A 15,561-nucleotide genomic window follows, 5' to 3' on the forward strand; every position below is an offset into this window, starting at 1 on the left:
TCATTGTCCATTGAATCGTCACCATCCATTGACATGATCGATGGTGATAGAAAAAGTGGGATACATCAAAACATGGTACGACTTCAACTTTGGGTCCCATTATCTCTTCATTACCATCCATCATTATTTTAATACTGAATAATGACCCTGTGGGCTATGGTTGATCTATAGTTCGTAGGATTTTGATATTATCAACGTATTTTAAATCTCTGGACCACTTTAGATAACTTTTTCCCTACTTTCTTTAAAGTTTTCCCTCAACTTTAGTGTGCTAAAATAAATTCGCATGGCACAGGGATACAATTTCGGCCACAAAAAAAGGCAAGATGCGCAATGAAAAATTATCATAATATCTCTAACTCTTTTGAAGTTATATAAAATATATAATTTTTTTAATTCATAAACATATCTATTTTCTCCACTTTTCTATTATTATATACCTAAAAAGACCCATTATGGATAGGAAAATTGTCTCATGCGGTCTGGACCACATGATATGCGGCCCAAAAAGTGTGAAGCATCTATAACTAACGGTCCAAATGTTTTATTGCTAGAATTTTTATTTTTAGTTTTAAAATTTTACTTATTTTTTCATATCCATGATCTTCATGTTAGAGATTACATGTCTTTAAAAATTAAGTCCAAAAATCTATTTCAAAAATAAATTTATTAATAAACCCGTATTTCTACATATGCGGGGCTTGGCCGCATAAAGACTGAATCCTTGTGGATATATTAGATCTATAGCACTTTCTAAAGCTACTGATATGAGCAATTGACTCCACTAGGGTCCTAACAAATCTGCAGCAGTTGAGCTACGTATAAGCACCACTTGGGTGCTTTTTGGAATCCAAGAAGCACCAAAATGATGCTTGCATTGCTATGAACCTAACAAGTCCGTAGCAGTGTGAATTGCTACATATTATATGTGTACATAGCACTAGAAAGCACTGCAGTCTCGGTAATGAGCAAAGTTAAGGTATAAAGTCAAAAAGAGAGAAAAATAAGTATGCGCATAAATTGTGAAAAAAAGAAGAAGATATTTTATAATTTTTAAAAATAGAAAAATATTAGCGGTTGTTTTCCTTGCTAGAATAAAAAGAAAATAAATAGGAGAACATATACCAAGTAGGAGAACATATACTACCTTTGATGGAAAAGACATGTCCCTCTGCTCTCTTCTTGGTTAGTCATTGCGCAGCGCCTCTCTTTCTCTCTCCCTCTCTAAGAGCACCTCGTACGCTATCAATTATCACCACGAGCAAAAAGCTTTAATTAATTCAATTAGTACTCCTGCGGGAGTATACTGTCTATCTATTTCATCAGGTAAAACCTTGGGATCAAGTTTGGAATCCCGGTTACCGTTTCAACCCATAAATAACCTCAATAAAAGAATTTCTTAATTTCCCCTATATTCACTTGAAAAAGATAATCTCCCAAGATTAAGTAAAGGCCCTGGTATTTTTACAGGGTAGCAATGAAGTAGGCCTGAAGGCGCCTCAAGCACTGGTACAATGCTCAAGGTTATGGGACGAGTAAGAATTCTGAGAACTCAAATATCAATTTTTTTTTTCTCTCTTTAAAAATAATCATCAAGTGATAGGTGATTCCCAAAATTGTAGTTTGAAATGATCCTCCCAAGTAAGTATTTGGGTCGAGGGAGTACATGTACACTATGATCTTCAAAAACCTTTTTCTTTTACTCTGCTCTAGAAAGATTCGCACTATAACATGATAATGGGCATTTGCATCCATGAGAAAAAAAGTTGGGCAAGTGAAAAGTTCGTTTTTTTTTTATGCCACGAAGAAAAGTAAGCAATTGCTTTTCTCTTTACTTTTAATGATGTGAAACCACCGAGTCCATGAGGAAATCACCAAGATTATGAGCAACAGATTGTCAATAGGTCTTAGAAAAATAATTGTTAAATGTGGTCTCCATAATTAAAAAATGGGTCCTAGAAATACATGTACATTCAGACCTTGTGCCAATGTGTAATGGGGCCTGCAGGACCAATATTTCTTATAAAGTCTTCCCGAAGTCCAATATAATTCTCTCTCTCTCTCTCTCTCTCTCTCTCTCTCTGTGACAAATACACAGACTAGCATTGAATCGGCCGTCTCGCTACTTAACCTATGACACAAAAGCCTCCAAAGTAAAATATCATCATAATCATCAATATCTTACTGATTAAAAGTAGCTTTCCTTTACACTTTAACAAAAGAAAGGTCCATCACCTACAAGAAATTTTCACAATCTCCTTTAAAGCCCTGTTTTATGAAAGCGAAACAGCAGCAAAACCTCTCAACCAGCTCACCATAATAACAAGGTGCAAGGCCCTAGGCAACAATCACTGGATTTCAGACAACCACCAGAGCTTTTATTTCATAACAAGAACTCACTACATAAATGGGTTGAAAGATCCTAATTACATTAAGCAAGTTCAATTTAAAAGTATCTCGTAGATCCCCAAAACTAGCAATGAAAAGATACTACGGAGCATTACAGATAAAGCTTTTTAGGTCAACACTAAACAGAAAACAAACGAATGAAGAAACATAGTCTCAAAGAAAGGACCGTTCCAAGTTGATGCCATGCCTGCATATACACAGAACAAAGAGGAAAAAGTCCGGTTAAAGAAAATCACGCCGAAATAATTCGAGAAAATTATGCACTTTTTCCAAGAAATTATCCAAGACTTCAGCTCTCAAAATTCAGAAAGACCATGGGTCGTTTTTTCGGCAACCTTATCCCAGATTTCAATAGAAGGAAACAATAGTTCAAAGTTTTTCAGCAAATTAATTAATACGAGGTGAATTTCATGACAAGTATGTGATATTGTCCCTTAGAGCAGTTTATACAAAATTTATAAAAATTTCCAGCCAAAAGATGTGAGGAATCCACACTCATTGGGGCAATATTTCTAGACCGTGAAACGAACAATTTCATTACTCGAAGTTTGCATTTTCAATGGCTGTTTATAAAACTGGTCATCAAATTTAATTGAATTGTCGAAATCCACCAAAACCTTGGCCAAATATAGTTTGAGCTCTAACTTTTTCTATCTCAAGAAATGGGAGAACTTTGTGAAGTTTTCAAAAATTTCATCAACTTGACCCATACTTATATGGGAAGGTATACTACAATCCATATGAGTGCATGAAATATGTGATCATAAGGATCATCACCATCCAATCAATGTCGGACTTTAATGGAGAGAGAATGTGATGCAGACAAAAATTAATTTTTCTCCCTGCATCACCAACTTTGATTTGTTATGTTTGACAGTGTCTCTCCATCACTCCCATGTTGTCATATGGATCACAGTGCTCGCTTTCCCTTTTTCTAGTATCAAAAATCAATTGATGCCAGACGCTTAACAATTACTTAATGTCTTAGGTGCTATTAAGAGATACTTTGTGTGGTAAAACAAGTAACAGTGGCTGGTGATATAAGCCTCATTCTTTATTATCACTAGTGTCAATGCATCTCCTTAGAAAATGAAAACCTCACTTGAGCACTAATGAGGCATTAAATCGATAGGACTCATGTTAGTATTGCCAGAGTCTGGAAAACATTAAATACATTTGTAAATGCAATTGATGGTTGGGTCATATTACATTCAAGAGTCTGGAAAACATCACCATCACTACAAATAAAGCATGCATTTGCAAAACTAAAACAGGAAATGTTATTTTATATTGTTGTCAATTTGCCAAAAAGTTAATAAAAATATCAAGAGAAAATGTTAATCAGTAATTTTATCTTAAGAGTAGAAAAGGAATATTTTTAATTTCTCTTCAATAACCAGATTATGACACGACTTTCAGTTATTCATAATATTGCACAACTTTTATTTCTACATAATAATGCAACTCTATATGCTTTACAATGATGGACTTTAAACGAAAGATCCCGCAGAATTCAGAAATTTCATTTCAGAAAGTCAATAGGTGAAGATATTAAAAATATAGGGAAATATCTATGCCATTTGCTAAGTCTTGTAACAAAATCTCAGACATTCCCCAGAAAGACAATGAAACTCTATACCCTAAAACTGACTTTTTACTATATATTTTTATTTTTGCGTTCTAAGTTTTATTGAACATTAAACAAAATCAACAAATAGTATTGGCAAAATATGTCAAGCCAGCGAGCCTTACCCAATTAAAAAAGGCTTACATGAACTCTAGAACGAGAGCCGATGCTCCACCACCCCCATTGCAAACAGCTGCAACTCCATATTTTCCACTCCTTTGCTTCAGAACCTGCAAGTATCAGAAATATAAAAGAAACAAGAAAAAATGAGGTAAAAAGCAAAATAACAAAATAGTCCTGCTAGAATGACCTTAGATTTTACATGGAACTGGGTTCATTTTGCACAACTTTCTAGGAAAATTTGAAGAATAAGGGTGTGTCCATGTTTCTGCTAGTCCCATCCTAAAGACATGGGAGGAAATTCTAACCAGACAACTATTTATATTCCCACATGTGTTATGGGTTAGAATTGCAAAAACATGGGCGTAAATAGTGAAAAATTGGAGAAAACAGCAATCCCCAGAGAATTAAGAGAACAGCAATCCCAGAGAATTGTGTTTCTGCCCCCCCACCCCCAGATGCCATTATCAAAACAAAGAGACATACCCCTAACAAAGAGACTATAATACGAGCACCACTGCAACCCAGTGGATGGCCTAATGATACAGCTCCTCCATGCACATTGACCTTATCCTGTGAAAAAGAACAATAACTTCCAGTCATACAAAAGACAAAGTTTGTAGGATTAGGTTCAGAAAAGCATTACCAACAATCACTGAAAGAATAAGAAAAGAAACAAGAACGAAATACACACATTTGAGCAACATATAAACATTTTGGGCATGTAAGCTATACGAGGGTGCAATTTCCACCTGATAACAGTAGTACTCAGGTTTAAGGGGAATATGCCAGAGAATAAAGTTTGAGATGAACTCGTGACTATTTGATTTCCAGTTAGGGGATATAATCCTTAGGGTTAATATAAACTTGGTGCACTAAAATTGGACAATATTGAAGAGAGTGGAGTGAATTTGGGTTCTGCGAACTTCAATATGGCAGATGGTACTGTAGTAAAGCATTAAAGCAGTGACAAAGGAAAAAATTGTGTTTGACCTCACATAAAGAGGCCCCTATAAACTCAGGAGGGGATAAGCATATACAGGATTCAGTTCAGAGAATTAAGCTAGTCAGGTAAGTAAAAGTTTAGTAAAGACTAGCTTAGTAACGTTTAGTAAAACTATGTTGTTAAAAGTAGTCACACTTACAGGGTTAAGAGTAAGCAACTTCTGATTGGCAAGAGCTACAACCTGCCAGCCACAAATTCAGTAAATCAAACAAGTTAAAAATCATACTCTACATGAACTCATTATCTGAATATTATCTTCAAAACCCACTATTGGCACTTACAGAAAAAGCTTCATTTATTTCATAGTAATCAATTTGTGAAGCTTCCAAATGGGCATTTGAAACAGCTTTTGGTATGGCAAGGGCTGGCGCTGTCGTGAACAACTCAGGTGCCTACAGTACCAATCGCATCCAAACATGAGGAATGAACCCCAAAGGAAAGAAAAAAGATGTATGCTATAAACCAACAGTCTACAAAAACACTCTAGTCCAAAGGGGTCATTAATCATCCAGTGAGATGATGAAAAGCAATGAAGAGAGAATTGGAACCAATATTGAGGTCATGTCCTATGATATGTCTCTCTCCATCACCATCCTATGGTGATGACTCTAGCAAAGCATGGTTTCCATGGTCTAGTTAATAAGATTAATAGTACGTTCTCATAAAGAAGAAAGTTAGAAATGAATAAGGAGAAAATCACCTGAGCTGCATCAGCATACCCTGTAATCTTCGCAATCACATGCAACCCTAAATTAAGGGCTTTCTCTCCACTAACAAGCACCATTGCAGCCGCGCCATCGCTGAATATATGGACTGATCAGAATTCAAATTGAAAAAAAAACATAGTAGAAACCAGTGTTTAAAAAATCACTGACCCAATCCGAAATCAGGTGATCCGGAATCGGGCGATCCGGATTGGGTATCAGCTAGACCGTTCCGAATCCAGTCATAAAATGGGATTCACCATTTTTCCTGTATGGATTCGGTGTGCTGACATCATGGCATGGCAGTATGACATCACGAGCCGGCAAGTCACATGAAAAATCAGCTGCAATCGACAATAATTTTTTTTTGCAAGGGTACTTGTGAAATTTTTTTCAAAACTAAGGGCAACCCAATGCCTGTGTTTTCCACCACTAAAATCACGTGGCCCAATTGATTTAACACATGCCGTCCACGTGCTATTGAGCTTGCACAAGAGTAGCTACAGGGGAGGGTTTTATTGAGGCAAAAGCCTCATGTACTCTTCCATGTGGACTGATGTCTCGCTCTCTCTCGCCTTCTCTCCCTCTCTCGTCTTGTGGCATCTGTCACTATGATATTAGGCCTCTTAATTTTGACTTTGGCCTTCCCAGATACACGTGGATTCTTTCAGAGCAGCAAACTATTAATTTGCCCTCCTCCTTATTAAAAATTCTAAATATGTTCCAAGCCTCTTCCTTTACTGGTTCTCTCTGTAGTTTCGATGCTTCCTTATCGTTTTCTCTCTTAACTGTTTTCGTTTGTTTGCCATGTCATGGAAGATAGGTGAGGTTTTAAGAATGCATAGGTGACATTTCTTTGCTGGAAAATTTCTCATCAATGTGAAAAGCAACACCCACATCTGCTGACTGGTAAACTATAGATCATCACGTCAAAGAAGACCTCTCTCTCTAGAACTAGTTTTCTCTCACTAGAAATAGGGCTTATCTTTTATTTATTTATTTATTTTTATTTTTTTAACTGTGGCTGATGGATCTATTTAACGGCAAAGCTATGTTACTGAAAAAACAGTATATTTGGGGGTCCTGATTGGTATTGCAGGAAATTGATGAAATTCATACTAAACTTCATGTGATACTAATTTCGATTTCTATGGAAATCTTTGTCCCAAAATAAATGTTTGATACTTTGATGTGATACTAATTTCATTTTATATAGGAAATTATTTTTTTAATCTTATTTTTTAATTATTTTGATGCAATATTATAATATTATATTATTATAATTAATAACTATGCAGACATCCAGATGGGAAAACAACATCTCAGTATTCACCTCTTTTTATAAAGTAATGAAAGTACATAATGCACCACTCCTAATTTCTTTTAGAAACTAAAAGAACACTATTTTTAAAGATTTATAGTGATTTTTTAAAGATTTCTTGGGACAAAAAATTGCCCATTCTGCCGATTCTCTGATCCGATTCACCGATTCCCCGATCTGACACGGGGTATGGGTGTGACCGATTCGAGTCACCAATCCATTTTTTTAAACCTTGGTAGAAACTAAACTGACGATATCTTTTATGATAGAGAAGAAGTAAACCTGATGGTAGAAGCATTGCCAGCTGTAACTGAGCCTCCCTCCTTAAATGCTGGCCTGAGTTTCCTCAGTTTTACAGGATCAAACTATAGAGGCGTAGAATCAGGACAAACTGGTTAAATAATGAACTCAAAACATAACAACTATTTAAAAAGAATGTTTACAGTAATGTCCATATTAATCATAAATGCACACTCTTTGCTACTACAATTAAATAAAAGAAACAACTTTTCCAAGTTTCAGTTGGGTTTCTGATCGCAAGGATGTATAACATTGAAAAGTCAATGATCTATGTGTATGACTTTACCTTTTCTAGCCCATCATCTTTGTCAATGACAGTATTTAGCTTACCACGACCACCAGATACTTCAACCTAGATGACATAATATAACCAGCAGTGACTGAACCCCAGCTCAAATTCATCATTATCTATTAGCAATGAATGAATACGTGAGACCCTTACTGGCACTATTTCCCAGGCAAAAGCTCCTTCATTTTGAGCAGCAATACCCCGTTCAAAACTTTTAATGGCAAAAGAGTCCTGCAAGAATTGCAGAGGTGTGGTTAAATCAGGAAAGATCTAAATGAACCAACACGTAGAATTTGCAAGTTCATATGATGGTCATTCTTGGTAAATCATACCAAAGAACAAGAAACTTCGAGGACAACTTTTCACTATTTCATTACCAAGACTGAAGCTGTTTGCAATACTACTAGAATCTGTAATCACTCATAGACACATCCCTATCTTAAGGGAGGTTTTAAAAGGAAAAAAGTAAAAGAAAGAAAGAACACAATAAGCAAAAATGGATTTATACAATGCATGGAGGGAAAATGGTTATGGTGCCATCCCTACAGGCGTAGCACATTAAATTTATGAAACTAGAACATAGTTTAGGAAGCAGTATCAGACTTAAAAAAAGAAAAGAAAAGGCCAATCGATGACAAAGTTTTTGCATGTAAGCTCCACAATGACAACTTTGTAACACAAACAGAGATAAAAAAGGGGAACACAACAGTGCTGTAGAAACAATTGATTATGGCACTGGATATAGGCCAAGAAAAGCACGCTATGGCAATATAACAAACCTGCTCTTCTCGGGTTATTGAGTGCTGATCAGCACATAACTCTGCACACATTCCCATTCCAAAATTGTTGTAAACATCCCAAAGTCCATCTGTGAGCATCCCGTCAACAACAGTTCCATGTCCCAGACGATTCCCTTTCCTGATTACATAGTGAAAACAGGTCATTACAAGACTTTTTTCTTTAATATATATTATTTACAAGAAAGCAAGGTTCCCAAACAATGATTCAAACTAGATTTATATATATATTATATATCATGCTTGAAATTTTATTTGCATATTTTTGTTATGGTTGAATTAGTTAAAGCGTGCGGTTTCTATAAGGGTGCAATCTTAAACAATCCAATTAAGGCGCACCTCCAAAGTTTATCATAACATGTAATTTTGTTATAAAAAATTCTTAGGATTATCTTAAACTCTATTTTCATATCTAATTAGAAAATTTTAAACTCCAAAATAGTTAAAATCAAGGAGATCTATAAACATATGAAAATCTTGAAAATGGACGGCCTACATAATGTGTTGCAAGATGCACTATTTCTGAGACTCAAAAACCTTTTTTTTTTTTTTTTTATATTCATACATCTCGATGTCGAGATGATCAAATAGAGGGTTTTTCAACATTAAAACAACCTTTCCGATAGATTTTTGAGGTGCATCTGTAATTCTACATTTTAAGGTTGCAACCTTATATAAACTTTTCCCTTAGTTAAATGTTGCCTTAACATTAGCTTTTCAACTTATCCAGATTCCAGGGGACCTGCGTGAATAAAGGTAACAATTTTCTTGTACATATCAACAAGGAAATGCCATTATTAGTGGAGCCACCAAACCTGGTGGAAAATCAGATATCCAAGTATGTAATTGCATGCAATTATAGAAGTGATACTTAAACAGTATCACACGATCCCTCTCTTATTCTTTCCTTTGAAACCCATCCCCTCTCCATTTTTGGTAGCATCATATGCCTTCCTATGGAATTTTTGTTTTTAGAACTTTACCAACGATGGTATCATATGGAGTTTCAGTATCTTCTTCATCATTTGTAATATTAATGCAGGACAGGGTCCAGGCCAATACAGCCAAACTTTTTTTAGTCATTCCAGAAAATATGCACTTTCGACTCAAGCAGCAAGCATGAGAAGATCACAATTAATCAATTACTCATACCAATTACTTTGTACTTAAGCCATTACAGCATAAAACTTAACTGACTACAAACCGAAATGCATCCAACTAATCTAAAATTCAGAGACTCAGTTAGTGAATCGAGTCAAATTTAGTTTGCAAAAGCCCTCGACAGAGAGTTGAAATACAATAATCCACGTCTTGATGTAGAATTTGAAAAAAGAGAAGCCAGAAACTACAACCTTAACTCAGGCAGATAGAAAGGCGCATTTGACATGCTTTCCATGCCTCCAGCCACAACAACATCATTAACTCCTAACTGAATACTCTGAGCTGCAAGCATTGTAGCTGTGAAGAAAAGAACAGCTCATCAAATAATTTGTATGAAAGCTAACTTCAGTCATAGGAGAAATGCTACTAAAAGTCATCCAAAGAAGCACAAACCAAGGCATAATAATTCCCTCAAGATGACCAAACAAATCTTAGTCTGGAACATTTCATACCTTTCATTCCAGATGCGCAAACTTTATTAATGGTGGTGCAGATCACTGAATTTGGTATTCCAGCACCCAATGCAGCCTGTCTAGCAGGAGCCTGTCCCAAATTTGCACTTAGAACATTCCCAAAAAACACCTCCTGCACATGTGCTGGGTCGACATTTGCTCTTTTGAGTGCACCTACAAAATTTACAAAAGAAGTTTCCAGACACATTTTTACGATTCCATACTGCTATAAACTCAATCTGTGTGTGTGCTCGTGCACACGCATATGTGTGTGCGTGTGTGTGTGTGTTTGTGTGTGTGTGTGTGTGTATGTGTGTGTGTATGTGTGTGTGTGTGAGAGAGAGAGAGAGAGGGAGGGAGGGAGAGATCCAAAAGCGAGCAAGAAAATAAATGAAGGGGCAGCAATAAATTATGAATTGAATTGTACAATCATGAGGATAACTTTCTGAGTAGATGCTTCAAAATTTTGAGAAGTAAATGTGCCTATCGAACTCTGGATATCTGTTAGTTGGAATTAAAATGGCAATCTCCCATTGAGATTAGCACATTTATGGGGGCCGTTCACCACCCATTTACCCTTCAAAACTTCAGATTATCCAAAAGTAGCAGAAGCACATTAAATTCAGAAACACCAGGAATCATATAGTCAAACCATTCTTATTTTTTATGATTATTCAATACCTTTAGTCTTACCGGATGACCAGATGGAACACAGTGTAGAGGTGAATCTCACCTCCCATTCACAAGTGCAAAGCACCGGATTGGTGACTTTTTTTTTCCCCGAAGAGGGTAAGTTGGGATTAATTCTCAGATGCTTGTTGTATGCCCCTATCTCACCTCCCATTCACACGTGCAAAGCACAGGATTGGTGACCTTCCCCCCCCCCCCCCCCCCCCCCCCCCCCCCCCCCCCCCCCCCCACCCCCCCGGAAGAGGGTAAGCTGGGATTCAATTCTCAGAAGCTTGTTATAAGCCAATAGGCAAAACCCCGGTATAGGACAATCACTAATCTCAAAAACAATAAAAGAAAAAATAATTAAAAATAAGGGATAAGAAGGGCTTACATTCAATAGCAATAGACCCTAGCTTGGTTGCCGGCAATGATGATAGAGAACCACATAATCCTCCCATTGGAGTACGTGCAACACCAACAATACAAACATCTGTCCAAATTAAACAATAAGAAGTTTCAGAATGACTAAAGTAGATTAAGAAGCACAACACGCAAATGTAAAATGTAAGAACAATAGAAGCTTATAAATTGATTTTTCTCATTTTGCAGAAGAACATGTATCCTTCAAATTAAAACCCCCCATAAAAATGGAACTCTTTTCTTAAACAAGTCCATTATGAGGTGACCTGACTTCATGCAACTGTTGGGTATCATGTTGCAAAAGTGACACGATACCTCATCTAACCACACAAAGAGAATCTCATATTGAATTTTTACCACAGAATTCAAATGAAGAAAGCAACTTAAGTAAAGTTAGGCATCTTGAGCAAGTAAGGTTGACAGACTTTCAGAATACTCTAATCAAAACTAAGCCCACAGGTATGGCAAAGGTTGAGACGTTTCAAAGTTACATAGACCATATCCCACATTCTATGGCTCTATTTAGGCTGGTTTAGTAACTTTTTCTTTTCAAATATATTTTACATATCTATTAGATTCCATCTAAATCTGGCTGGGAAGCTCCAATTTGGAGGAAAGATTTCAGCCAAAATAATTCAGCTAATTTTATTTGCATCATCTGTTCTACATACTCATATACAAACACAAAGCACAGTCCACTCTTTCTTCTACGAAGGGAAGCACGCAACAGTTTCATTTCACTAGCACCACTGCATACTGATTAAGGGAAAGAAAGAAAGCCGGTACATATGTATGATATCAATGCACCACACAGAGATAGTCCCCCACACAAAAAGAGTGGCTACCTCGAGGCTTCAATGAATCCGAAACTGCTGCAGGAGCCATGATATAATGATAATGCCTATATACCCAAGAAAATACTTATTAGAAAACAAGATAACATTATGAACCCCATATTTAGCCCAAAGAATAAAATCACCCACTTGCCCAGAAAGAAAGAAAAAAAAAATCCTTATTCAAACTCTTCTGACAGTGCTCAGTAATGAAATCTACAATAGAACCATTACAAAATAGAAATAGAAGTGAAAAGCATAGAGCAGAAAAACCAGGAAAGAATAATTCTCATAGCAACTTTTTTGCATGAAGGCTGAAATGGACTGCAGTTGTTTAAGACTAAAATACCCCTAAACAAAAAGGCTCAAACTATTCAGGTCAATACTAGATTCTGATTGCAATAATCAGTAACTTCAATAGAAGAAGGCTATCCGCATCAAGACCTAAAGATAACAGAAACTCACAGTATTTCTTACAAGCATCTGAGCAAATTTGAAGATGGTATACCGAAATATCCTTAAAAAAGCAATAAAATATTATTGAGAAAACATGATATACATCATGCTGGTTGTGCTCCATAACAAAATCGAAAGAAATAAAAAACAAAAACCAACAAGCAGCAAGAACCAACAGGTGTATTTATTTATCCATAATACATTCAGATGATTTAGAATAACCTGGTATTGCCTCAATTTTTTGCATAAAAACCACCTGAAAATATGTGCTGGGCCATTTGCATCTTACCAGTAGAAGAACAGCTTGTGTTTCAATTTACCAAACAAAGAACTACTCTCACCATCAATAATGTTCTGACAATAGAAATCTATGGAATCAACCCAGTATGGTAAAATGTTATTTCATTAAAAGTTTAGAGAGAGAGAAATTAAGAGCTCCAATAGTGCAATGAATCAATAAACACAAAAGCTAGGTATGGAGCTATGGAGTTTACATCGGAATGGGGAGAGAGAGTAAAAACAACTTTTTAGCAAAGGACCGAGAGAAAAGGGGAGGAAAGGCAGCTTTTGCTTGCAATTTGCAAACTTCAATTATTGGAGTGCAGATATCAGGGGACACACCTATTATGGTGTGTTCCCTGATGCACCAAAATTTTTTCCAAAAATGAATAGAATTTTTAAATATAGAAAATACAGTTTTTCTAAATATTCTAAAATAGACAATAAAAATAAAAAAATAAAATTGTACTTTTCTTAATAATTCTGTCAAGAATAAGGAAAAGAGAAAAAAAAGAAGAAGGAAAATTAGGTGTTTACCGAAATCTCTCACGTGAGCAGGGGGCTCACGATCATTTGGAGACATGTTAATATCGAGAAAAAAATTCATCTGCAGACTCCCTCACCAATGAGGGTGCTACAAACGCCAATGGTGAGTTCTTTTTTGCAAACTCAGCCAACACAATCACAGGGACCTTTCCCCTCCACATCTTTCTGCTTTTGCACTATACCATCCCCCGTAGGAGCTTTTTTGTATTGTGCTTCCTTTACACGAGAAGTCATTTTTGTTGTATATAGCCCCTGAATTGCTCAGGTGGCCTATTCTTGTACTCTAACACTCTCAATCAATACAATTCTCAGCGTCTTCAAAAAAAAAAAATACGAGATTCTGATTAGAAAATAAAAGCGATCATGTGTAAAAAGTGAGGGCTGAAGTTGCTGAGAAATGAAAGAGACCCCAACAAAAGGGCATTAAAACTAGCCTATATCTAGCATTTTTTAGTCTTGATCAACAAACTATGTCAAGAAATCACACTGTTGCAAATGGAACTCATACTTATTGAACAAACCTGTAAATTCCAAGATTCTAATCTGAGATACGAAAAAAGAAGGAAAATAAATCCAGTATTTACAATATAAAAAAAGGAGAAAAAACATGCAGGGCCAACTAGAACATAACTGAAGAATTGAAATAAAATATTTTCAGCAAAATTTGGAGCTATAGAATCTGTGAGATTTTTAAAAGAATAATTGCAATTATAAAAATAATACCAGTAACATATGGAATTTAATAGAATGGAAATTAAACAATTGAATAAATACTATAAATAAGGATAGAATACCTGTCACATTCAAGCGAAGTCTACACCAAGACCAACATTTTACCGTCGAAGAAACAAAAAGTCGATGGATAATAAATTTAGAGCTTAAATATAAATAACAATCCATATTTTGTTCAAAACAATAATGTCCAAAGATTTATTCTTCATCTGATATAAAATAATAAGAATATTAATATGACTAACAATCAAGCACATTCTTACATTATTAAAAAAAAACAATCAAGCACATCTTATTAGAACATCACGTTTTCTACTAATCTGTCTCCAATACAACGCTAATTTTTTCCTTTATTTGAGCCAGACTAATGAATCCAATCACGGTTATCTGCTGATTAACAATTGATAAATAAGTCAATTGATAATTAAAACCATAAGGGCTAAACCTAGATCTTGCACACTGATTAAAAGAATCAATTATTTCCTTTCATGAAAAATAACTTAGTAAACCTAAATACTTAACTGATTAACAAACAATTAAGGAACTACTTTCATTATTCGAATCAATTATTTCCTTTCATGAAAAATAAATTAGTAAACCTAAATACTCAACTGATTAACAAACAATTAAGGAACTACTTTCATTATTCGAGTCAATACAAATAACTTAAGAGGAATGCTGAGCCTCGAGGCTCAAAGAAACCATTAAAAAAGGACAAAAACACAAAAATTACCAAAAAAAAAAAAAAAACAAGCTCACCAATTGAAGAACGTGAAAAAAAGAGACCAATTAGACCTAGCTGATTAGAAATGAATCACAAAAACAGCTCCATGATAGGAAATCCAACAAAATATGTCATTCCAGTACGAAATCAACCAGAAAAATGGCTAAAACAATGAAAAATTTGCGAATAATAACCATCTCTAGATTTTTCAATGAACTTTTCTTGAAATAACAATAAATTTTCCACAAAAAGATAAAATTTGACATCAAAACTCGCATACCTTAGCTTGATTTGTAGAGAGAGAAAAACTTTGGAGCAATACTATTACTCTCTCTTTCTCTCCAGTGATCCGCTCAACGACGAAGTAGGCAAATAACAGTCTCTTTCCTTACATTTATTACACATGACACACACTTGCTCTCGGGAAAAGGTGCCAATCAAACAAATAATAAAAAGACAATCTTTGGTACTAAAATGGTGAGGCACGTGGGCGACTAAATTTCGGCGAACTCGGCGTTATTGCGTCAGCGAAACCGAAACGCAAGAACTATGCGCCTGATAAATGATAATCCCGCGCCAGGGTGGCCATGGGCGGGCCAAAAACAAGCGCAAAAAAAATAAAAAATAAAAAATATTTTATGCGGACTGGACAGCATTTCTATATATGCGGTCCAGAAAGTATAAAACACTCATATGTAGGTGTTACATCTAAA

General features: G+C 35.5%; 1 protein-coding gene across 4 annotated transcripts; it reads right to left on the reverse strand.

Annotated features, from left to right (window-relative positions):
• Positions 1–2,356: 2,356 nt before the first annotated feature.
• LOC18447616 (acetyl-CoA acetyltransferase 1) lies at positions 2,357–15,214 on the reverse strand. Of its 4 annotated transcripts, none has more exons than XM_011629969.3 (15): positions 15,129–15,214; positions 12,124–12,179; positions 11,250–11,348; positions 10,187–10,360; positions 9,926–10,031; positions 8,556–8,694; positions 7,930–8,007; positions 7,774–7,839; positions 7,470–7,552; positions 5,863–5,962; positions 5,444–5,554; positions 5,302–5,343; positions 4,643–4,729; positions 4,181–4,266; positions 2,357–2,596 (listed from the first exon to the last, which is right to left on the reverse strand). In XM_011629969.3, exons 2-15 carry the CDS (start codon positions 12,161–12,163, stop codon positions 2,563–2,565), a joined length of 1,245 nt encoding a protein of 414 aa, XP_011628271.1. In that variant the 5' UTR covers positions 12,164–12,179; positions 15,129–15,214; the 3' UTR covers positions 2,357–2,562. The 4 variants fall into 4 exon arrangements, with proteins under 4 accessions (XP_011628271.1, XP_011628272.1, XP_088705200.1 ...); XM_011629970.3 differs by having other exon boundaries at positions 4,162–4,266; XM_088849074.1 differs by lacking the exon at positions 12,124–12,179.
• Positions 15,215–15,561: the final 347 nt, after the last annotated feature.

The sequence above is a fragment of the Amborella trichopoda genome, chromosome 10, assembly GCF_054954075.1.
Source record: "Amborella trichopoda isolate Santa Cruz 75 chromosome 10, AtrichopodaSantaCruz75HAP2 v2.0, whole genome shotgun sequence".
NCBI lineage: Eukaryota > Viridiplantae > Streptophyta > Magnoliopsida > Amborellales > Amborellaceae > Amborella > Amborella trichopoda.